Source organism: Misgurnus anguillicaudatus, chromosome 2, assembly GCF_027580225.2.
Source record: "Misgurnus anguillicaudatus chromosome 2, ASM2758022v2, whole genome shotgun sequence".
Lineage (NCBI taxonomy): Eukaryota > Metazoa > Chordata > Actinopteri > Cypriniformes > Cobitidae > Misgurnus > Misgurnus anguillicaudatus.
In genome coordinates, this window is record NC_073338.2 from 38,359,237 (window position 1) to 38,385,547 (window position 26,311).

Here is a 26,311-nt window from a genome sequence, read left to right on the forward strand (position 1 = left end):
CTCTTTAAGAGAGGCATCTGGGAGGAGTTTAAGGGAACAGTTCAAGGAAATGATGTGTAACGGGATGGGGAAGGGGAAATAAAAAGTTAGCAACTGTGTTAACACGAGGTGGGCTTGCTCTCTGTTATTTACGAACACGACATGGTGTCAGAAGTGTTGTGATAGCGTTGCGACGTGAGAAGAGCAAATAGCAGTGTTGGAAACGAATGCGTGCAGCATGAGCGAGGACGAAGCGGGTCCCGTGGTAGTGGCGCAGCAACATATCCAGACGAGAGGAATTGTGCCTCTGAGCGCCACTTTCACGATTCAGCCTCCGGAGCAGTTTAATTTTCGCAAAATCTCAAGAGTGGAAAAAGTGGATATGGCAGTTTGAAAGATTTCGACAGGCCAGTAATCTACATGTCAGCTCACAAGCGAATCAGGTGAACACGTTAATATACTGCATGGGAGATGAGGCAGATGATGTGTTAAGAGGACAGACTCTAACCGAAGCGCAACGGCAGGAATACGAAACTGTTAAAGAGACATTCAACAGATTTTTTGTGCCCAAAAAGAACGTAATCTACGAACGAGCTAGATTCAATCAAAGAGTGCAGCAGCCTGATGAATCGGTTGATAACTTTATAACAGCCCTGTATGCTCTTGCAGAAAACTGTAATTATGGTGCTCTTCATGATGAACTGCTCAGGGATAGACTTGTAGTTGGTCTAAGAGACAGTACGTTATCTGAGCGGATGCAGCTGGACAGAGACCTCACTCTTGAGAAAGCTATTAATATGGCACGACAGTCTGAAATTATAAAAAAAACAGCAGACTGATTTGAGAGGTGAGTCAAAAGGCGGAGTTGAAATTGATGCAGTGGCTGCAAAAATGAATAAAATTACTGCAAACCAGAGACCATTTAAATTCAAAAACTCTAGTTTTCCCAAACACGTGTCAACTTCATTTATGCACAAAAATGACAAAAGGCCCTGTCAAAGATGTGGTAAAGCACAGGGTCATGGAAAATGGCAATGCCCAGCCAAAGACGTTTTATGCCACACGTGCGGGAAAAAAGGGCACTACGGCAAAGTGTGTAAAACTGCCAAAACAGTGCATGCTATCAATGCAGAGGAGTGCAGTGCGTCATCTGAGCCCTGGTTTTTAGGCACAGTAGATACAGGTCAGGATGCTTGGGCTGTGGAGCTGTCCATTAGAGACTGTAAAGTAAAATTTAAAATCGACACAGGTGCTGATGTTACAGTCATTCCAGAGTCTACATTCAGAGATATAACAAAAGGGGCCTTTAAACTGGAAAATGCAGACAAACCATTACTGGGGCCAGGTGGCAGTCCACTGTCGGTAATCGGGATATCGCATGAGTCCCTCAGCAAAGGTGAGCTAACAGTGCAAGAAAATGTGTATGTAGTTAAGGATCTGCACACAGCACTTCTAGGACGGCCAGCCATCGTAAAGCTTAACCTAATTGCACGGCTCAACAGTGTGGATTCTGACATGCTCAAAAGAATGTACCCAAAGTTGTGTGAGGGCCTAGGTATGGTACGCCAGCCCTACACCATTAAGCTTAAACCAGATGTGACTCCGTTCTCCCTAACAACCCCTAGGAGAGTTCCACTTCCTTTACTGGGAAAAGTTAAAAAGGAGTTAGAGCGCATGGAGCAGCTTGGAGTCATAACAAAGGTTGAGGAGCCGACGGACTGGTGCTCAGGCATGGTACCAGTGCCTAAGAAGAATGGAGCAGTACGTATCTGCGTTGACCTCACCAAACTGAATGAGGCAGTTTGTAGGGAAAAGTATATACTGCCTTCTGTGGAGCAATCTCTCGGACTGCTTGGTGGTGCTAAAGTTTTTAGTATATTGGACGCAAACATGGGGTTCTGGCAGATTCCGCTGTCAGATCAATCTGCCAAATATACAACATTCATAACCCCATTTGGAAGATTTTTCTTCAATAGATTGCCGTTTGGCATTGCGTCAGCACCAGAGCATTTCCAGAGACGTATGTCAATGGTCATTGAAGGATTGCCGGGTGTTATTTGCCATATGGATGATGTGCTCATCTGGGGGGAGTCACAGGCTCAGCACGACGAAAGACTTCATAGAGTGTTAGCCAGTATAGAAAAGGCTGGCATCACACTGAATTTGGAGAAGTGTGAGTTGGGAAGGCAACAGGTCAAGTTTTTGGGTCATATAATTTCAGAGAAGGGGGTGAGACCTGATCCAGACAAGACTAAAGCGGTGCAGGAGATGAAAGAGCCATCCAACATTAGTGAAGTTCGCAGCTTCCTCGGTATGGTAAACCAACTAGGTAAATTCATACCATGTCTTGCTGAAAAGGACAGGCCGCTGAGAGACCTTCTTTCAAAAAGAAATCAATGGTGCTGGGGTAGAGCACAGCAAGAGGCCTTCAGTGCACTTAAACGGGAGCTCTCCTCCACACCCGTACTAACGTTGTACAACCCAAACAGAGAGCTCAAACTGTCTGCCGACGCATCATCATACGGCCTTGGTGCAGTTCTTCTGCAGAAGGAGGAGGAGTGTTGGAAACCAGTGGCTTATGCGTCACGTTCACTTACCCCCACGGAGCAACGGTATGCCCAGGTGGAAAAGGAGGCCTTGGGTCTGACCTGGGGATGTGAAAGGTTCAAAGACTTCCTTATTGGACATTACTTTCACCTAGAAACGGACCATAAACCTTTGGTGAGCCTTCTGGGTATCCAAGAGCTAGCAGAACTTCCTCCAAGGATTCAAAGATTCCGCATGAGATTGATGAGGTACGATTATACAATTTCATACACATCTGGCAAGACGTTGGTGACGGCTGACACATTGTCTCGTGCACCTGTAACAAGCAGCCGGGGAGAACATGATTCTGATGCTAGCTTGATGGAAGACACAAACATCTATGTAGAGACTGTTGTGGGGTGCATGCCATCCAGCCCTGCCTATATGGAAAGACTCAGAGAACAGCTGAAAATAGACCCCACTTGTTCTGAGGTGATGGAGCATTGCCAGGAAGGGTGGCCGGACCTTAGCCACTTAACAGGAGAGGTAAGGAAATTCTGGCCTGAAAGAGCAGTTCTCACAGTCCATGATGGTCTTTTATTAAAGGGCTCCAGGCTGGTTATACCCTCTGCCATGCGCAGCACAGTGCTGGAGAAATTGCATGAGGGACACCAGGGTGTTGCTAGATGTCGTCTGCGTGCTCGAGACTCAGTGTGGTGGCCGGGGTTAAGTGGACAGATAAATGTCCTTGTTAAAAACTGCACAACATGTATTAAAGAACGAGTAAACCCAGCCGAAGAGTTAATGCCCTCAGATTTTCCAACCAGGCCTTGGCTTAAGCTGGGTGCGGATTTGTTCTTCTTACATGGACACACTTATTTGTTGGTAGTGGACTATTTTTCTAGATTTGTAGAGATTGCCAAATTGAACCCTGCGAGATCAGAGGATGTTATAATTCACATGAAGTCTATGTTTTCACGGCATGGAATTCCAGAGATTCTTTTCTCTGACAACGGACCTCAATTTTCTAGTCTGACTTTTGCCAACTTCGCAGCAGAGTATGGGTTCAGTCACATCACCAGCAGCCCTAAATTTGCTCAAAGCAATGGAGAAGCGGAGCGTCATGTTCAGACAATCAAACATCTCCTCAGCAAGGCAAAAGACCCTTATTTGGCTTTGCTGGCTTATAGAACAACACCTCTGCCGAATGGATGCAGCCCTGCTCAGCTCCTCATGGGGAGACGGCTGCGCACACCTCTTCCACAGCACCACTCTCTTCTGATTCCGAGCCTTCCGGAATACCCCGCGGTAACTGCAAAAGAAAAGAGACTAAGAGAGAAGCAAGCTGCTAGGTACAACAAGTGTCATCGCGCTAGACAACTCAGTCATCTTTCCTCAGGTCAGAGGGTTTGGATCACTGATAATAAGACTGAAGGTACTGTGGTAGCTTCACATTCAGCTCCTCGTTCTTACTTAGTGGAAAGCCCTCAAGGCACTATCAGACGGAACAGACGCCATCTTGTTCCTATGCCACATAATGAATCAAGTGCTGAAAGTGTTTTAAACACTTGTGATCAATCAAAGGAGGTGGAGGACGCTGTGGAATCATCAACAACTCAAGTAGTTCAGACGCCTGGAACATACAGAACAAGGTCTGGTAGACCTGTAATACCGCCAAAGAGACTAGACCTGTGAGATACTGTGGGTCTTCACATAATGTGTGTTGCGATAAAGTAGACAAAAGTTCAATGGTGTAAACACGAGTTCCTTTATTGGTAATAGGTTAAGGGGTATGTTCAAAAATAATAATGGAGCTTATTGATAGTCATGTTATTGGCTTACTGTTCTAAATATTCTTGGAAGGGGAGATGTGGTGTGATTTATATTATGTTGTAATGGGCTCTTTAAGAGAGGCATCTGGGAGGAGTTTAAGGGAACAGTTCAAGGAAATGATGTGTAACGGGATGGGGAAGGAGAAATAAAAAGTTAGCAACTGTGTTAACACGAGGTGGGCTTGCTCTCTGTTATTTACGAACACGACAAAGACCGCGTCATTTGTATAAGAAAACCCTGACGGTGCGGTCATTTCTCCCTCTGTTTGTCTATTATATGATCAGCGCAGCGTTTTAACATCTTGCAGCCCCATCAGGGAATGCCCTTTTAATTGGTCGTTTCAGTCATTGTGATGTCACGTATCATAGCAACGATGACGACAAGTGTCAACAGCGGGAAATGTAAAAATGACTGCATCCGAGCAGCCGGCGAAAAAGAAACGATCACAAAAATATAAAATTGAATGGGAAAATGATTACCTGTGGCTGGAATGCGTGAGGGGCAATGAATACAAGGCCAATTGTACCATATGCCGTCGCGTTTTTTCTGTTTGTCACGGCGGAGTGGGTGATATAAAGCAGCACGCATGAGGAGATAATCACAAGAGGAGTGAGAGGCTGCGGGCACAGGATGGAGCTATGTCAAGGTTCATTGTCCGTCAGTCGTCTCCAGAGGCTCATATGGTATGTAATTATGTGGATTTTTAAAACTCAAATATAGTTGATAAGAAAGTGATAGGCTAAACCTGCACTATCTCTCCAGTGCTTTCCCTCTTTCCTGTGTCCCGCTCCCCCTCGTCTCATAATGTGTCAATCATTTCTGATGGGTTTCTTATTAAATAATTATGGATTTAGGCAGAGCCATAGAGAAACAGAGTTGTGCCAACGGAAGTCCAGAAGCTCGGCCGTCACGTGATTCACGCAGACTTCAGTTAGTTCCTAGAAGCCCATAGTGAGCCATTGAAATACATTGAGTTAGAGGCAAAGAGCTGTGATTTTTCTTAATTTATAGTCAAGAAACGCATTTTTTTTACAATATTTCTATATCACATCAAAATGTGAATGTAGTATTGTTATGTAGTTATATAAACAATGTTTTTTGACAAATTAAATCCACCAATATAGGAACATTTGTATGGTCATCTGCTGGTATGTGGCTTGTTAACATGTTTTACGCTGCCTTTAGCCACTTTAAAATGCATCACACTGTACTAATGTAAGTTTATAATGTTATGCTTGTTTATAATGTACAAAGTGAATGTGCTGTGAATGTAACTCATAGTGGTTTAATTTATAAATATACAAAGCACAACATTAAAAAAGACTTTAATATTAATTTATTTTAATTTATTATAAATTATAATAATATTTCTGGCTTAGTGTAGTTTTCTTTTTGTTGTTAATATAAACATCTGATGGGACATAACATCATCTTCACTTTAAATGATTACTAATTTCTTAACTATGTAAGCATACATTTGACAAGTTATTAATAAATACATTTATTTTATTTTATTTATTAACCAGCAAAACCACAGTGTTAAAAACATTCCACCCATATGTTGATGCATAAATATGCACTTTATACCACCATCACTTTATTTAGCCTCTCTAATTACACAATATTTACAATAATGGATGAATTTGCATTAAGAAAACGAAATGTACCAATACAAGGCTGTTAGTGGTTTGTTGTGTGTTGCTAAAGTTATCCACAGCTTGTCCTAGCCTGACCCGTTTTCTACTAACACCCCCTAAATGTACTAATTAAATGAGAAATAATGCACTACAAACACACTGATGCATAAAGTCAATCGATTCACATGTATTGCTAACATACAATCTTATTTGTCAAGCGTATTAAGTCTTAAAACTTGTATTAAGTTCAACACATTCAATCTTTCTAATGCAACTCTATGGAGCTGACTGTGACTTCCGGGAACTTTGGAGAGACTCCGTGGTCCGCCATTGCTGTAAAAAAAAAACCGTTCCATTGGAGTGAACGGACTTGACGTAACTCTATCCTTCTATGGCTCTGGATTTAGGTAGCTCAAGGTTTAAAAAGGGGTGGGGTCTTTGAAGAGGGCGTATTATAAACTTAACAAAACCATGGTTCATTGTTGGCAAAATGATCATGATAGCCTTTATATTTCACATCTATGTGGTTCAGTCTTGTATACTTATTAGGCATACTTTGCTATTCATTAAATATTTAGGCCTAAGAAGTTGTATGAAATATGTGTATCTAAATGTATTAATTAGTTTCCACTATTTTCACCAGAAGTCTTCATTTAAGGGTTTTTTTTTCAACCCCCCCCCCCCCCCCCGGGCGTTCCTTATTTCCATTTCAGAAAGTTGGCAACCCTAACAGTCAGTTACAGTTTACATTTAACAGTTTCTTGCCAGAATGTAAGTTTTACATTTTAATCTGTTTATTAGAAACGGCTTCTGGTCTCCTTCCCTGTGTAGCGTTAGCAGCGTTGCTATGCTAATCTTGCAGGCTTCCCTGAAGAGGGTCTTTGCTTTCAGTATCCTAACTGTGTTTAGATTTTCGGCATCGGAACCTCTCAGATCCACTGCGGATGCCATTTCGTTGCGTTAGCAGCCAGCCTCGTCTCGAATGAGGTTATAAAGCCCAAGTGAGTGTTTGGCATCAAGCATCGTTGTGATATCATGGCTAGTTTAACTTCTTCGTGCTTGTTTAATTATTTCACCAGCTGTGTATGTGCTTTGCGCAGGCGCCGGACACACGTGCTTGCTTTGTCGACAATCGTTAATTTTTGTCGAATTAATTCTTATCGACAATTAATCGAAGATCGATTAATTGTTAACATCCCTACATGGAAGTCACCATTTTGTGCCACCATTTTCTACAGAAGCCCTTAACAGACAATTTTTTTTACTAAGTTGTCTCCGACGATGACATGATTGTCCGGTGGCGGCTACCGTAGCTTTTCTATGTGTTTCAAAAGCGAGGGGTGAGCAGTGCATTAGCTGTTGGTTGCAATTCGCAACCTCACCACTAGATGCCGCTAAAATTTACACACTGCATCTTTAAATACCTGCAAATATATCTGATTCTGTGGTCAAGCTAGAAGTGTTTTAGAAAACCCAATCCTAAAAATGTTTACAATAAACCTTTAATCAGATTAGTCTTGAATACAGATGAGGAAAAAGATTCATGAACAGACCATCTTAAGTAGACATGCAAATTTAATAAAGGTTTTTGTCATTTTAAACAAGATATTTGCTAAAAATATGCAAATATATTTATTTCAGTATATTAATCATAAGACTTTAAAAATAAAAGTAATAATTGACAGTACAATTTATTTCCTTTTTTTATATAACAAAGCTGAGCTTTCAATACATTTCATTTTAAACAAATTTAGAAACCATACCTATTTCCCAATCGAGAGTGAACAGCGGGTTGAAGTTAACAGCGGAGGAAAAATTTTTTACTAAAGCAAAGCTGTATGAATTAATAAACACAACAGCTTAGATCAATAAACCCTTTTACTGTTTGTACACAATGATGACGTAGCAAAGTATGCCCGCGCAGTTTGGTAACAGAAGTATGGCAAGAATAAGAATGAAGCAACACAGAGAATGTTATTTTAAAAAGTTGACTTATCAACTTTTTCAACACATCTACCAGATCCGTGTACTACAGTGGAGTGGATAGAAGACGTTAGCAGATGGCCAAATATAAAGTGGCCAGATACATATATATGTATATTAGTATATTATATTAGTGCAACCAAACGCAACAACCACACATTTTTAAGCTGGGAAACTGTTTTAAAGGATAATTCCGGTATTTAACACTTTGAGTGTCATTTCTGGTTTGTTTTGGATGAACTACAGTGATGGACACTGAAATTTTGACAATGGGTGGTGTCTTGACTTTTTGACTCGTTTAGAAGCGTCTCTTGACTGCACAAACATGTCATTAAAACAACACTTAATAATGTTCATTTTCAAAACTGTGCTACTCACCGAGTGGTCTGCGGCGCTCGTTGATGAATCAAAACAAATATATTGGCGTAATGTATGATTTCAATCCTTGTTATTTGCTATAATGGAACTATTTCTTTAGATACCTTACAACCGCGTATATACTTCCGCTCTATATTCGAGTCTTACAAAATGCCAAATAAAACACGACAGAAACTGTATTTCGCTACACTACTTGTTTTTAATCATCAACGAACACCACAAACCACCCAGTGAGCAGCACAGTTTTGAAAATGAACATTAAGGGCCCTATCTTGCACCCAGCGCAATTGACTTTGTCAGTGACGCATGTATCATTCGTATTTTGCACCGGCGCTCAGTGGGTTTTTCCGTCCACAGACGCACGTCGGCAAACTAGGGAATGAAATTGCGCTCCCTGGGCGGTTCAGCGCAAAAAAGGAGGCGTGTTCTGGCGCAAACCATCCCTGATGCTATTTTGCAGTTTCAAAAAACAATTGCGCCACTGACCAAAAAAAAAACTAGTCTAAAGTCAGTGGCGCGTTGTTCATTATGCTATTTTAAGGGCGCATGCTTGACCATAATGTATAGCGTGCACAACGCGCACACACTTTGCTTATCTAATCTACACAGATGCAACAGTTATTTTTGCTAATCATAAATTGTTACAATAAAAAATATTAACACATGAGATAAGGGAAATCATTGTGGTGAGCATTGTGGTGATAGTTTTTATTTATTGTGTGGCTGCGTTAAAAAATTATCATGCAAATAACGATTAAAATATTTTCATAAGTTTGTTGTGTGGCTGTATTGCGTTTATTTTATCTTAATAATAATTAAAATGTTTTCATAAGAAACCTTCATGTATGTGAACTTGCTTTGTAAGTGTACTTTGGGGTTGGACTTTGCGTTTCTTGGCTTCCAGCGGTGAGGGTGGACGCAGCGATGTCCTCATCTGGCATCAGGTCCTGTGTAGAGGCAGATCCACCTCCCGTTACACGGCGTGCCCGATTTATGCTGGCAAGCTTGGGATTCCCCCGTCTCCTGACATCATTGTAGCGCTTGCGGCGCAACGTCCTGGGGATGCCAGCTGATGAGACAATTGTGGCTATTTCCTCTCTCACGCCTGTTTAACCAATGCTGATTTGGGCGGGTTTCTCCCATCCCCATACAAAACAACTTCTCTGTCTTTGACTGCTCTTACAAGAACGTCGGTCTCCTCGGCTGTGAACCGCTCCTGCCGTGCCCCTGGTAAATCCGTCATAATAATAGCAACCCGCCATGAAACTTGCGCACTTGCGTTTAAAGGGAATGTTGGATGACGTTCTGATTGGTTTATTTGACGTTACGCCCAGACCACACCTATGAATAATGAACCTACTTCAGACCAACCCCTTATTGATTTGCGCCTGGCGCAAGAGTTATTTCTCCCGCCGGGAAAATAGCAACAGTGCCCAAGATCCGCCCACAAAGTCACTTGCGCTTTGCGCTTCGCACTTGCATTTCAGATTGTTAAAATAAGGCCCTAAGTGTTGTTCAAATCAAAGAGTGAATCGTCTCATGCCGACTGATCCTTTTCTACATCTACCTTCACGCAATGGGAGCAAGTATGCTCCTTCTCTCGTGAATTTTGCAGCTGTTGAGTAACCAGTGTCACTTTGGTATTATTTACAGCTTCTCATCAATGTGCACCATCTTCTGGTGCTTCCTCAAGTATGCCACGGAACTGAAACTCTTCTCACACTCACCACAGTGGTAAATTTTCTTTTCAAAGTGTTGCTCCATGTGCTTTTTCAACCAACTTTCCGAGCTCAGGCATTTTCCACAATCAGAGCATTTGTAGACTTTAATCCCTGCATGAACATCTTGATGAATTTTGAAGGATTTTTGGCGAGTGAAGGTTTTGTCACAGATGCTGCAGTGTAGCAGGGTCTTGGAGTGAATCATTTTGTGGAACCTGAGCGAAGATGAAGTCTTGAAAGACAAATCACATTGAGAACACTTATAAGGTCTTTCATCAGTGTGGATCGCTTTATGGCTTTTCAGGGAATCGAGTCTGTTAAAGCTCTTTCCACACTTCTCACAGTGATAAGGTTTGTCCTCAGAGTGAATGGCTTTGTGACTCCTCAGCGAACTGCTGAAGCGAAACCTCATATCACAGATTGAGCACTTGTAACATTTTTCCTCTGAATGTACAATCTGATGTCTATTGCGATCCCTGTATGAATGAAAGCTTTTTTCACACTTCTCACATCTGTAAGGCTTCTCTTCACTGTGAATACCCTCATGCAGTTTTAGGTAAAAGGGAAGTTTGAAGGATTTGCTGCAGTAGGTGCACTTGTAAGGGGTGTCAGAGCTGTGGGTCTTTATGTGTGATGTCAGATGGCTCATCCTTTTAAAGCTTTTCTCGCACTGCGTGCAGTGAAAGGGGCGGTCGTCCTTGTGAACGACCTGATGAGTGTTAAGTACCTGCTTTGATATGAAACTCTTCCCACACACTGAACAGCTGAATGGTTTGATCCCAGAATGGCTATATAGATGAGTGTTCAGCTCATCCTTTCGGATAAACTTTTTGTCACATTGTGGACATGGAAAAGGCTTCTCTCTGGTGTGGGTCAACTTGTGGCTCCTCATAGCATCTGCACTGTTAAAAAGCTTCCCACAATGATCACACTGATAAGGCAGATTTCCTGCATGCAGCCGCAGGTGATTTTTTAGGGCACTTTTTTGAGAAAAACTTTTCCCACATTGAGAACAAGAGAACGGCTTTTCCCCTGTGTGGCTCCTTAAGTGGGTCTTCAAACATTTCTCTTTGGTGAACTTTTTCTCACAGTGCGGGCAGTTAAACAGATTCTCACCTGTGTGCAGACGTATGTGTAATGTGAGCTCAGCTTTACGAGCATAACTCTTTTCACAAGTGAAGCATTGATACGGTTTTCTTAAGGCGTGCACTTTTTCATGAGCTCTCAGGTCAGACTTTTTTTCGAATCTCTTGCCGCATTTTGGACACAGGATGGACCTCAATGATTTAGATGTAGCTGTGGGTGGTGGATGAGGTTCCTCTTCATATTCACTTGTTGAAGGAACTACATCATGTAGCATCACATCTCCGTCTACATCCTCATCCCTAGAAGCACACATCAAAGTTTTTTATATGATACAATGGAAAAGCTGATTCTATTACAGCTTAAACTAAGCCAACATAAAACGGTAAACGACACATACACTGAATGCCATTCAAATTATTAGACCAAAGTTTATTGGAGAAAGTTCACATTATAGGGTACAGAAAAGAAACGTCTGTTAGACGCTAGGCAATGGTGCAAGCGAGGACGTGGTGACCTGGTTGACCTGCCTGCACCAGGCTTCTACATTAACAAAGGAAATGTCACAACTCCCTCTCAACTTAATAATGCAAGCTCATCAATCAAAAGTTACCATTGCTTCATAAGTCATACAATGCACAATGTAAAGAACAGGAGAATAACAGGATTAGATATTGTAGTGGGAGATTTTTTATTTTTATTTTAATTATAGTTTATGAACTTATAATTGTTATATGCAAAATCCTGTTCTTCTGCTCTTGTGGAAGATTTCTGTTCTTTTTGTCTTTGCAGCAGTAAAATGTTCAAGGACTAGAACATTATACAAAGTCCTATTAGATAAGATAAAGGGGGCTTAGTGAATGAGATAAGTAACAAATCATTAACAAGTTAGAAAACCCAGTAAACGGTTGAGTTCACTGAGAAAAAAATAATTTCTTTTATATGACTAGATGTGCTTTAACTGATATGTTTCTTAATCATTGATAAATTGAAGGTTATTTTCTATGTGACACTGGAACTAAGATGACGATTTTTGGTTCATGGGTGGAGATGGGATGACTATGTATTTTTCAGTATCTTGCTACAAATGTGTGTACAACTTTGTAAACGGGGCTCTCATTTTTACTTCTGCATACAGAAGGTGAGAGACTATTCTATAGAATATAATAAAACAGACAAAGAAAATTCTGTTAACAGTGTGTCTGTGTTTGATCCTTGATCTTCACTCTTTAATAGTATTATTGAATGCAACTAAAATTCCACGACAATATATATATATATATATATATATATATATATATATATATATATATATATAAAGATCGGGTGGGGTTTAAATTCTAACACATTTTTATATTTCAGAGTGTTTATGTAAGTAGAGATGTTTGATCCCGGACATATTTGTTTTAAGAAAAATAGCTCTTACCTGGTTTCACTTGACTGCTCCCTCTGTAAACAAATAAAACAAAGGGGTTAAAAGCAGGGTTTACAACAAAGACAACCCAGGGTTAAGTTCAGCGTGAAAAGCCCTAGAGAGCGCTTAGTGATAACTAATCCCACATTTGAAAACTACAATACTAATTTCCCACTAGAAATGGAATTAAAAGGTGAAAACATTTTGAAAAAACTTTATTTACACTAAATTTGTGCTCCAGCTGCTTTTTGGCCACTATTTTATTTTTTCAAACTCGACCAATCATATTCCCCGTGCACGCCAACACATAGAGGGACAGGACAATGAAGCTTCACATTAGAATTTTCTTAAAATATTTTTTCATAATAATGTCTTTTAGACTGAAAGAGTATGTAACATTGGCAGAATTTTACAAGATCTTGGGAGTAATGATCATAGTTTATTTTTTATTATTGATTATTACTGTATCAAGAGCTCTAATTCTGGTCTCAGGTATTTATAGATGGAAAAAACAACATCCTATTGTTTCCCGTTATTGTTAAGATCATACATTTTTCAGTTAACACCACAGAACTTAATGGCAGGGTATCTGATTTGATCCAGAAACATTTTTAGTTATGCTGGTTAAAAGTCTCCTCGCGTCCTAGATAGCAATCACTGTGTTAAGTTGTTTAAATGTAATTGTAGAAATTTATGTCATCTGTGAAAGGCGTAGGACCAAAAAATGTTCAACCAATCATAGATCTCGGTCCGAACGGACATTGCCATTTTTGTCCCTCATCCGTAAGCGTAATTTGAATGCCACCGCGCAGCTTTGTTCACGCAGACACCATACGTCATTGGTGCGTTCACGTGCGCTCACCTCCCGCCTATAAACAGACTGAGAATGGCAAACTATTCTGCTGAATTGACAACCTGCACAGGAGCCACAAAACGAAAGATATATTTTATAACAACAACAGCAAAAACTGCCTGGACCAGCAAAGAGCTGTTGGAAACTTTTTTAGCGAAGACCAGGAGACTTGGATTTCCTCGAGCAGTAGTCTTTATTGCAGAAAGCGTTCTTCGAATCAGAGCATAGAGCTCGGGGCGCTGCAGTAACCAAGTCTAACTTTGGGTATATATGCATTACATTTAAAGCCACTCGAAGGGGGCAGTCCCTTCAGATGGAAACAATGCCTTTAGATTACAATATAAACATCAAAGAAAGGTTACAGTCAGGCAAGAAAGGACAGCTGTAAACGCATTCCTGATCAGGCCCCTTTGATCAGATAACCATTACAGCAGGGAGGGGTCTGTGTAATCGCATCCCAGATCATCCCCCTTTGAGTAGATAACAAATGGTCAATATGCTCTATGAAAACAAAAGCATGCATTCCAGCTAATAGCTTCCAATACCTTGCTGTTTCTTTCATATTTAGGTGAACAGGAAAACAAAAACAATGATTTAAAATTATATTTCAACAGAGCAAAAACCCAAATTAACATCGGTAACTTTACTGCTTTACCACGAGATGCAAAGGTATGCGATATGTTTGTATTGAGATGGATTCAGTTATTCTACTTTGATGAAACATTGTGATGCTTATTAAATTTGTGTTTGTTTACGGATTAGCGTAACGATATAGTTACTACGTCTACACAACGGAAAGTGCGCTTTAACTAATTCTGATGTACACCAGTAGCTTATGTTGGTTATTTTGGAAATGTTGTACTGCAAAGTTTTCTCACTGGTGAATAAGACATGAAATGTGACTGTCTGATCTGTGCGTGTTCATGTGTTTTGAAAGAGGTGTGACTTTTGATGGCGATTTGAATGGAGGGTGGGATCGTGATTTCATTGCTAGACGGCTACCGTTAGCATTTTTTAAAATTAGATACCCTATAATCAGAAGTAAAACAAAAACAAAAAACAACTTCCTCTCTCTTATACAATGAGTACCGTTTAGCAAAGACTCTAGTGTACATGCATTTCAAATGCAATAGAAATATACAAACAATAAATGTTTTTGACCCCATAAAACCCTGACTTTGCGTCTGTAGAGTGATGTATAGTGACACTTACCATCACAGTTTCTGCTTTCCTAGCATGGTTTGGTTTTGCGTTGCTGTCCTGAGAGAATTTACACACTGTGGCAAAGTGAAAAACACTCAGATCCTGGAGAAGCACAGAACAGTGAGTCTCCTTTAAACAAACAGGACAATCCAGAGTCTTGTTGAACTCCCAGTAGCTGTATAAACAGCTTTTACACAAACTGTGACAGCATCTTAAAACAACCGAGTCTTTTAAAGAAGAAGAGCAAAGATAACAGTCTTTCACAGGAGTGGGTGAGATGTTAGCCATGTTGTCACATCACATTCAGGCTGCTTTTAAGCCACCCACTCAGAATTCCACCTGTTTGGCAGACTTCCTTAAGCCCTCCCACATACTGTACTGGTCAACTTTTGAAAATAAGGAAAATTTCCCAACCCCAACATTAACCACACCCCCTATTCTGCAGCCCACTTAGACAGGTATAATCTCAAGACCCAGGAGTGATCAGCATAGATCTGATATCAGGGACCATGAAGAGAGATAGACAAGGTTTATTGAGAAGGATTACATTTTATAAGGAGAAAAGAGGAAATATTAATAACCTCCAAACAATAGCATGAAAATGTCTGGACGGACGGTCTCGTGACCAACACTCATATATATATATATATATTTATTTATTTAGATTTTTATATAATTGATATTATATATAAAAAATATATAAAGTTCACCTTTTCTCTGACCAGTCTGAATTGTGCAGACGAAAATGCCTCTTGCAAGATATTAAAATAATTTTAAACTGTATTGGGTTATGATTTTAATTATTCATGTGTTCAACAAGGTAAAAATTCCACAACAATACAAGCCTGGTTAATGGTACATTTGTAATGCTACAGTGACAGAGAAGTTAAAACTAAGAACAAGGAAGATGCTTGTGTCAACATGACCTGAGCTGACCAGTTCATTGCCAGTTTCGGCACGTCCAAAGAAAATGGCTCAATCTTTATATTTGCAAGCTAAGACAAATGAAAGTTACTATTGCTTTGTAGTGGGAGATTTTTTTTTCTATTTTTATTATAGTTTATGAACTTATAATTGTTAAATGCAAAATCCTGTTCTTCTGCTATTGTGGAAGATTTCTGTTCTTTTTGTCTTTTCAGCAGTAAAATTTCCAAGGACTAGAACATTATACAAAGTCCTATTAGATAAGATAAAGGGGGCTTAGTGAATGAGATAAGTAACAAATCATGAACAAGTTAGAAAACCCAGTAAACAATCGAGTTCACTGACCAAAATAATTTATTCTATTTGACTAGACTGCTTCAACTGATATGTTTCTTAATCATTGATAAATTGAAGGTTATTTTCTATGTGACACTGGAACTAAGATGACGATTTTTGGTTCATGGGCGGAGTTGGAATGACTATGTATTTTTCAGTATCTTGCTATAAATATGTGTACAACTTTGTAATCATTTTTACTTCTGCATACTGAGGATGAGAGACTATAAATTAGACAAAGAAAATTCTGTTCACAGTGTGTCTGTGTTTGATCCTTGATCTTCACTCTTTAATAGTATTATTGAATGCAACTAAAATTCCACGACATAAACCTACTGAAAAATCCAGCTAAGACCAGCATAAGCTGTTGATCTGGTTTTAGCTGGTCTTCCAGCTTGGTTTTAGCTGGTATTGCTGGTGTAGCAAGCTGGTCTAGCTGTGTTTTGGTCACTTTTTAAGCTGGTCTTGCTGGACTTAGTTTAGCTTGACCATCTTTGCCAGGCTGGGAGGACCAGCTTAGAGCAGCTACTGCCAGCTTAAACTAGCTAAAACCAGCTACCAGCTTATGCTGGTCTTTGCTGGATTTTTCAGTATGGAAGAAATATGAGGATAACATAATAAGGATTATGCAGGGTTATATGAAAAACATTAGGATTAGGATTAGTAAATGTGGAGTGTGGGGAAACAACCTCTTAATTCTAAGAAACATTTTATGTAATGTGAGTTTTATTTGAAAATACAAAAAATGCATAGAAAAATAAAGCTAAAAACAAAAAGCATACGTTGACTACAATTATTATTGTTAATTCTCTCTTGCAGTAATATTTTAGCAATTCTTCTGGGTCTTGACTCATAAGCTTTGTACAGGTGTTGTGTGAATTAAAAATATATTTTTCACCTTAACTTTTTTTATACAAATCTAATTGCATGCATACATAAAACTACCTATTATACAGTAGTATATAGTAACTACATTTCACTTAAATGTAACCAATTCCTGCACGGCTTACAAAGAAGGAAAAATCTGACATTTTAAATAGAAAAACAATAAACAAACAATGCTAAACATTATCTCAACTCACCATTTATTTTTTTATGTTTTAGATGGTGGCTCTTAATAGATCAATTCTTTACCAAACTGAGTATCATTGAGGTCTCTCTTCTGAATCGTGAGTGAATCAAAGAGTGAATCGTCTCATGCCTACTGATCCTCTTTCTACATCTACCTTCACGCAATGGGAGCAAATATGCTCCTTCTCTCCTGAATGTTGCAGCTGGTTAGTAACCATTATCCCTTTGGAATTATTTACAGCTTCTCATCAATGTGCACCTTCATCTGATGCTTCCTCAGGCATCCCACTGTGGTGAAACTCTTCTCACACTCACCACAGTGGTACATTTTCCTTTCAAAGTGTTGCTCCATGTGATTCTTCAAGTTACTTGCCGAGCTCAGGCATTTTCCACACTTAGAGCATTTGTAAACTTTAATCCCTGCATGAATGTCTTGATGAATTTTGAACGATTTTTGGCGAGTGAAGGTTTTGTCACAGATGCTGCAGTGTAGCAGGGTCTTGGAGTGAATAATTTTGTGTAACCTGAGCGAAGATGAAGTCTTAAAAGACAAATCACATTGAGAACACTTATAAGGTCTTTCATCAGTGTGGATCGCTTTATGGTTTTTCAGGGTATCGAGTCTGTTAAAGCTCTTTCCACACTTCTCACATTGGTAAGGTTTGTCATCAGAGTGAATGACTTTGTGGTCCCTCAGCGAACTGTTGAAGCGAAACCTCATATCACAGATTGAGCACTTGTACCGTTTTTCCTCTGAATGTACAGCCTGATGTTTGGTGCAATCACCTGATAAACGAAAGCTTTTTCCACACTTCTCACATCTGTAAGGCTTCTCTTCACTGTGAATACTCTCATGCAGTTTTAGGTAGAAGGGAAGTTTGAAGGATTTGCTGCAGTAGGTGCACTTGTAAGGGGTGTCAGAGCTGTGGGTCTTTATGTGTGATGTTAGATGGCTCATCCTTTTGAAGCTTTTCTCACACTGTGTGCAGTGAAAGGGGCGGTCGTCCTTGTGAACGACCTGATGAGTGTTAAGTACCTGCTTCGTTACGAAACTCTTCCCACACACAGAACAGCTGAATGGTTTGATCCCAGAATGGCTATACAGGTGAGTCTTCAGGTCAATCTTTAGGAAAAACCTTTTGTCACATTGTGGACATGGAAGAGGCTTCTCACCGGTGTGGATCACCTTGTGGGTCCTCATAGCAACTCCACTGTTAAAAAGCTTCCCGCAATGATCACACTGATAAGGCAGATTTCCTGCATGCAGCCGCATGTGATTTTTTAGGGCACTTTTTTGAGAAAAACTTTTCCCACATTGAGAACAAGAGAACGGCTTTTCCCCTGTGTGGCTCCTTAAGTGGGACTTCAAACACCTCTCTTTGGTGAACTTTTTGTTGCAGTAAGAGCAGGTAAACAGCTTCTCACCTGTGTGCAGACGCATGTGTAAAGTAAGCTCATCTTTCCCAGCATAACTCTTTCCACATGTGGAACACTGATACGGCTTTCTTAAGACATGCACTTTTTCGTGAGCTCTCAGGTCAGATTTTTTTCGAATCTCTTGCCGCATTTTGGACACAGGATGGACCTCAATGATTTAGATGTAGCTGTGGGTGGTGGATGAGGTTCCTCTTCAGATTCACTTGTTGAAGGAATTACGCCATGTAGCATCACACCTGTATCTACATCCTTGTCCCTAGAAGCACACATCAAAGTTTTTTATATGATACAATGGAAAAGCTGATTCTATAGCTTAAACTAAGCCAACATAAGACAATGAACGACACAGACACTGAATTCCATTCAAATCATAGACTAAAGATTAGAAAGTTCACATTATATAGGGTACAGAAAAGAAACATCTGCTAGACACTAGGAAATGTCTGAAACAATTGCATGATCAACACCTGAGTAAGCAAGTCTGGATATTTATACATAAATAATCATTCATAGAGATTTATACAATGCAAACAAGGACGTGGTGACCTGGTTGACCTGCATGCACCAGGCTTCTACATTAACAAAGGAAATTTCACAACTCCCTCTCAACAAAGTAAATGCAAGCTCATTAATCAAAAGTTACCATTGCTTCATAAGACATACGAGTATAACAATGCACAATATTGTAATATTGACATATTTGTTTTAGGAAAAATAGCTCTTACCTGGTTTTACTTGACTGCTCTCTCTGAAAACAAATAAAACAAACATGTTAAGAATGTAGATGCTTTGTAGGAAGTCAGCTGGATGTTATGTATATTATTAAATTGATTTCCACTTATTCATATTTGACCTCCAGTTAATGTCGTCTTCTGTTTTGATGCTGCCCATAGTGTTCATTATCTCTGATAGTTTCTTCACCACTGACTTCACCACTATTTATGTTAATATGGAGTGACTCTATCAGAGCAAATATGCTACCAAACATTTGTTGTTTTGATTGTTGGAGGAGCGGTAAGTAACATTGACTTTTAGTGGTTAAACTTTATATTGCAGTATAATTTTTAAAATATTGGAGACGTTTTTCCCACATGAGAGCAACTGACGATGGAAAGCATACGTTAATCTGCTCATTTTTATGTTTGCAATGTTTTTTATAACTCAATCTGCAGTTCATATCAGGGGTTGGCGTCCACAACATTTTTTGTTTTTCAGAGATATGTGAACAACATAACATGTTTCCTAAATATCTACAAATAAATTATAGTTAATTTTTTGTATTTAGTACAAAAGAGAAAGCATTCGGACAGATTTCATACACTCTAAAAACAAACGTTGCTAAATAGCACTAAAAGTGGTTCACTGCCTCGTAATCATAGAGGAACCATTTTAAGTGCCATATAGCACAGTCCCTATGTAGAGCTCTATGTGCTATATAGAACCATATCTGGTGCTATAGTGGTTCTATATTACCTCTGTAAGTTTCTTCATAGGTGCTTTGTAGGTGCTGGGCGATTCCACAGTTTCGTTCCTCAAGGGGTGTAATGAACAAGATTGTATAATACCCAGTTCTTGTAATTTTTTATTTTTAGTTCACTGTTTTGTTTAAGATAGATGTAAGAAATCATAAAGTTAATTTTATCCCACTAAGCCTTGGCATTATCGTAAAATGAGACTTTATTTTATTTTCGTCCCCAGAAATTGGGGGTGTCCGGGTGAGACATCCAGTGCATCAGGGCTTTTCCTAAGTCATTTCTTTCATTTCCTTGAATATAATCCTGAATTTTGGTGCATAACATTTATATTGGTGTGTCTTCTACAAAATACTACTACTAAACTGAAAGTATAATTTCCTTAATCCACCACAATGCAATGGAAACATTCGCTTAAGTTCTTAACTCCTTCTGTCCAAACAGTTACAAACACTAAACGTTGAAACTAAAGGAAACAGAGATATAATTTTTCCATGTAATTCTATCAGTAGCAAAACGATAAAAACATCTTGTGTGGGTTTAATTCTGATATGCGTTGTTAAATGATGCAGAGAGTTTCTGTAAAAAAATCATAACGTTCGAACATTTTATTCTGACGCTAAATTTCCATCTCCTAATGTCTTAGCGGTTCTCAAGTAAGATATAAGATTGTCTAGGTCACACATGCTCTGGGTGGGATGAAGAGTTGATGGGGTTTCTGTCCGAAAGTTTACGAACGTTAAAATGTTACGAACGTGGTAAACTTTAAATATGGTCATTGTGATGAGAAAAGATAAAAGGGTGTGCTAGTCGGTAGTGTTGTGGTCAAGACCACCTAAACCGAGACCAAGTCATGACCAAGACCAAGACAGGCCGAGACCGAGACAAGACCAAGACCATTGCAACACTGTAAAAATATGTGCTGTAATTGAACAATTGAACAAAGCAAAAATACTAAGATGTTTTTCTTGAAAATATTTTTTTTGCAGTGTGCCATCAGTTGTGGTCTTGACCGGTCTTGAAATAAAATTCACTTTGTCTGAGACCGAGACGAAACGAGTAAAAATGCGGTCGATTCCAAGACGAGACCAAGACCTTTAAAAAGTGGTCTTGAGACCGAGGCCAGTCTCGAGAACTACAACACTACTAGTCGGATCATTGCTAGTGGTATCGGGCCGAAAGCGGCATCGTGTTGTTTATCTTGAAAGAGCATTGATGGTGGTTGTATACATTTTGAATTCTTATATATACTTATGGAAAAAACATCCTTTTGTTTCCTGGTGCCTAATTTTTTAAGATCATACATTTTTCGGTTAACACCACAGAACTTAAGCGGGAGTAAAAAAACAAAAAAAAACACAACTTCTTCTCTCTTATACAATGAGTACCGTTTAGCAAAGATTCTAATGTAGATACATTTCAAATGCAAGAGAAATACCCAAATAAATTGGAAAAAATATATATTTAACCCCATAAAACCCTGACTTTGCATCTGTAGAGTTATGTAAAGTGAAACTTACCATCACAGTTTCTGCTTTCCTAGCATTGTTTGGTTTTGCGTTGCTATCATGAGAGAATTTACACACGGTGGCAAAGCAGGAAACACTCAGATCCTGCAGAAGCACAGAACAGTGAGTCTCCTTTAAACAAACAGGACAATCCAGAGTCTTGTTGAACTCCCAGTAGCTATTTAAGCAGCTTTTACACAAACTGTGACAGCATCTTAAAACAACCGAGTCTTTTAAAGAAGAAGAGCAAAGGTAACAGTCTTTCACACAAGATGGTGAGGCGGTAGCCATGTTGTCACATCACATTCAGGTTGCGTTTCAGCATCTACTAGCCTGCAGACTTCCTTAAGCCCTCCCCCATACTGTACTTGTCAACTTTTGAAAATAAGTGAAATTTCCCAAAATTAACCACACACCCTATTCTGCAGCCCACTTAGACGGAATCTCAAAACCCAGGACTGAGCAGCAGAGATCTGATATCAGGGACCATGAAGAGAAACAGACAACAATATGCCGTTCATATCACAGTAAAAGGTTTATTGAGAAGGATTACATGATTTTATAAGGAGAAAAGAGGACATATTAATCACCTACAAACAATAGCATGAAAATGTCTGGACGGACGGTTCCGTGACCAACACTCATGTGATAAACAAATATGATAAATGATACTTAATGATTCATTGACAGATTTAAAACTGGATAGGGGGGTTAAAAGAGAGAGCACAGGAAGAGGGAAGTTACCCCAGGTCACATGACCTTCGTCTTTGATTATATTAATAATAAAAGTGTAACATAATACAAAATATAACCGAAAAAGTTATATAAAAACTTGGGCTGTCAAAAGATTAATCACAATTAATCGCATACAAAATATTTAATAAAAAATAAAAGTGTGTTTGCATAATATATGTGTGTGCACTGTGTGTAATTATTTTGTATATAAAAATACACACACAATGGATGCATACATTTTAGAAACATTTACATGTATTTTTTTTTTTTTTGATAATTGATATTGTATATAAAAAATACATACATGATTCTTTTTCTTAAATGTATACGTGTGTGTGTGTGTGTGTGTGTGTGTGTGTGTGTGTGTGTGTGTTCATATATACATATGATTACACACAATACACACAAATATATTATGCAAACACAGACTTTTATTTTGTATGCAATTAATCGTGATTAATGTTTTTACAGCCCTAATAAAGACATATGGGCATACTGTACCAAAGTGCTGTATAAAGATACAGTACTGGCCAATAGATGGAGAAGTGTACAATATTTGCTTTTACTTTAACTCCCCTTTTAAATATGAGATTTAATGTCCAAAGTGGTGTCATGATTTCTCAAGGGCACGAATAAATGAAGTGATCTTGACCTGGGGCACCAATTTGTGTAGGATGCCATACACAAGACAGGTTATCTTCACATGCATAGAAAACGTTATGAATTTAATCTTAAGATCATTTCTCAAAAGCGTGATCTATTGGAAAACGTGCGATCTATCCTGATCATCTCTCAGTTCATTGCCAGTTTCGGCACGTCTAAAGAAATTGGCTCAATCTTAATATTTGCAAGCTAAGACCAATGAAAGTTACCATGGCTTCATAACCCTACTGAAAAATCCAGCTAATACCAGCATAAGCTGGTTGGCTGGTTTTAGCTGGTCTCCCAGCTTGGTTTTAGCTGGTATTGCTGGTGGAACAAGCTGTGGCCGGTTGCATAAACATAGCCGTGACGTTAAGACTGTGTCTTAAGAATGATTCTGACTAAAGGTCTTTACACACCGGGACGTTTTTCGTGCGCGTTTATCGTCAACGTTTTTCGTGGCGTTTTTCTGCTTTCACACCCAAACGATTTTTACTGGCGCTGAGCCAAGTGAGGTGCAAATTCACTCCCTGGACATTAGATGGCACCTAATACAAAACAGATATATGCTGGTACACAGGGTGGCGCTGCGAGACGTTATGCGTCTGTTCTGACACTCACTTGTCACACAGAAGAAGAGAGACGGTATTTACACTCGCGTGTAGTCAATAACCATTCATATACGATTTTTGGTTAACGGGCAAACAAACAAACATGGCTCTTGGATATATATATATAATCTTTGTACAAACAAGTGTACGTGAACTTGAATACATTTTTAAATGAAATCTATTTGATTCGATTCTTTTATCATCAGTTAATATATCAGCATCTCCACATAAAATTAACTTTTTTTGATAGAACACGTTATATCAGAATTAAATCTCTTTCACAAAATATAAGGTAATGGGTGATCCGATGTGTGTACTTTTAACAAATCTTTTACAAGCACTTTCTCTGTTAAAGCCCCACTGTGTAGGATCTACTCCCATCTAGCGGTAAAATTCTATATGACAACCAACTGATTATTACGTTCTAGCCCCCACCATTCGGAACGCGTTTTAACTAGTACGGTGGCCCTGTCATGCCAAGGTTAACATGGCTTCCAGTAGCTAAAGCAAAAGCAATGAAAAAAATGAACAATTTGCAATCGTGTGATCCGTCAAAGCACACAGATTTATGTTAAACATGTAAAAAGTCTAATTGTCATGATATGTCCGCTTAAAATCACATACAAAAAGCAACCATAAACATAGCTTTGACACTCCTTTTTCATCCACGCGAGGAAAAATATCACAGGGGCTGTTATACTTGGTATTTAGATGGGTTTTCATCGATCAGATCACAAGTGGACGAGAGAGACACATTACGTTTACACTTGGTGTTTAAATCCGTCTCTTTATTTCGACCGCTTCTCTCCAGATTACTGAGGAGATGGTCTGTGGACGAGTCCCTCTCCTGTCATTTAATTATGAGCTGGAGTAATCACATGGACGCGAAACTAATATGTCAGAGTCCAATGCTTATGTTTTAAGTAAATGTTACATGTCCGTTTATATGTAAGAGCTTTCTCTGACATTGGTGAAATAAGATTGCACAACTTTCACACGCTTGTAAAATGAAACGAAAGACGCGCAGATCAGACGCTTTTATCAATGAAAGGCTAAAAATAGCGCTGTCACCGTGTGTTTGTGCTAGAGGTCAGAAAATATGAAAAACATTTATCTCAGTAACTTACCTCAGATTACATAAATGGGCGGAGAGACGGCGTGTGGGTGTTCAAGCACACAAAACCACATGCGTGTTTACACTAACTGCATAACCATGCTATAGTTAGCCAAGGAACTATAAAACTTCAAGTTTACAACATAGACTGTATAGATGTAAACGAATATGCTGAATTACCTGTGGTGAAGATATAAAGTAACTTAGCAGCTTCAGTGTCCATTGAGCCCCATCTTGGAAAACTAACTCCAATATTGACTTTGGTCTTGATGTTTTTCCTGTCGCGTTGTTGTTTAAAATCCCCGTTTCGCTTCCTTGGCGACTTGTTTTAATGTCCTCGAGAATATGTCTTCAACAGGCTTTCAAATCAAAGCATTAGATCGCAGGTTTATCACGGCGTGCGGCCGAAGGATTCAGTCTACGCAGGTCGCAGGCTGCATACGTCATCAAGCCTGGTTTATTTAAATTAACTGAGCATTACATTCGCAAGTCATAAGCATATTACATCAATTTACAATTAACTAAGAATAATTGTCAGCTTTATAATTGTTAATATTCTGAAATAAGACTGTCTTGATGACGTATACCGCCTACACATGCAACCTCGTGCAACCAGCGTGAGTGTAGTCTGAAAGTGCGAAAGGCGGAGCTTGAATTTCAGGAATGTCCCTCGTCGGCGAATGTACTTCAAAGATGGAGGCACAACATGGATTCAGCCAGAGAGCGATACGGCGGTATGTATTTTAAATAGCAGATTCTACACTTACGAGAATACTTTGATTAGTGGGGTGGAAGTAATTACACATGAATGAGCACATACTTTTATAGAAAACATGGGTTTTTGCTAAGAATTAACTAGTACACAGTGGAGCTTTAACAATTTTCTCAAATTTCCTGCCAAATGTATTGTATTTTGTGATTTGGCTAAAGATTTAAGTTCTCATTTTAACCAATATACTCGTTTTATAGAGGGTGGGTGGGTAGAACAAGGAACAACCATTTTTGTTGTGCCCAAAAATGTTAATATTCCTGCAAATTGGTAAGTGTTGCCTATAAATATAATAATGCAATAATTAGGTATGTAGTTATTACAATAAGAGGTCAACAATACCAATGTACAAATATATGCATAGTGCCAAAATGTCACGTTATCTACAATTAGGTTTTTTAATCAAACATTTATTTTGTGAATGAACTGCAGTTTGCAATAACAATCAGAGACATGACAGTAAAATCAAATAAAACAGGAATCAGAAATGTTGGTCCACTCCAGAAAAGTCACAATGACTGTAGTGCAACTGAACGGTATGCAAATCAACATATAGAAATTGGACATTTTCAAATGTATAAACACTTAAAATACATAAGTAAAATGGTATATAATAAACATTAATTTGTGTGAACAAGAACTGGCAGAGCTGTAGAGCAAATAAGTCACAATGATAGAAGTCTAAGTGAACTGTAGTGCAAATAAACATATCTATGAAATGTACATGTTCAACTGTATTTCTTGAATGTATAAACATTAAAAAAATAACTAAATAAAATGGTATATAATAAACATCTATAAGTGTGACCCAAAACTGGCAGAGCACTCTTCTGTGCTTCTCGAGTCTCTTCTGTGCTTCGCTTTCAATTTTTTCCCTTTAGCATCTTTTGATAAGAGGTACATCTCCAGAGGTTCGTCTTGGACTGTTTTCTTTTGTTTAGATTGGACCTTGTCACGGCTGGTGCTGGATGATCCTGAAGACGTGCTTGCTGGGGCCTCCTCACTTTTGCTCACATCATTTTTAGCAGAAATATTGCTGTGAACACTGTAAAGATAAATTTAGTTTTCATCAGAAACAATCT

The 26,311-nt window shown here is 39.0% G+C and overlaps 1 protein-coding gene and 1 pseudogene across 1 annotated transcript; both read right to left on the reverse strand.

The window, feature by feature from the left end:
- Window positions 1–7,191: 7,191 nt before the first annotated feature.
- On the reverse strand, window positions 7,192–14,978 carry LOC129442832 (uncharacterized). The gene is made up of 3 exons (XM_055203122.2): window positions 14,620–14,978; window positions 12,567–12,589; window positions 7,192–11,442 (listed from the first exon to the last, which is right to left on the reverse strand). Exons 1-3 carry the CDS (start codon window positions 14,896–14,898, stop codon window positions 9,984–9,986), a joined length of 1,761 nt encoding a protein of 586 aa, XP_055059097.2. The 5' UTR covers window positions 14,899–14,978; the 3' UTR covers window positions 7,192–9,983.
- A 1,381-nt stretch (window positions 14,979–16,359) lies between these two features.
- Window positions 16,360–21,880, reverse strand: LOC129442833 (uncharacterized; annotated as a pseudogene).
- Window positions 21,881–26,311: the final 4,431 nt, after the last annotated feature.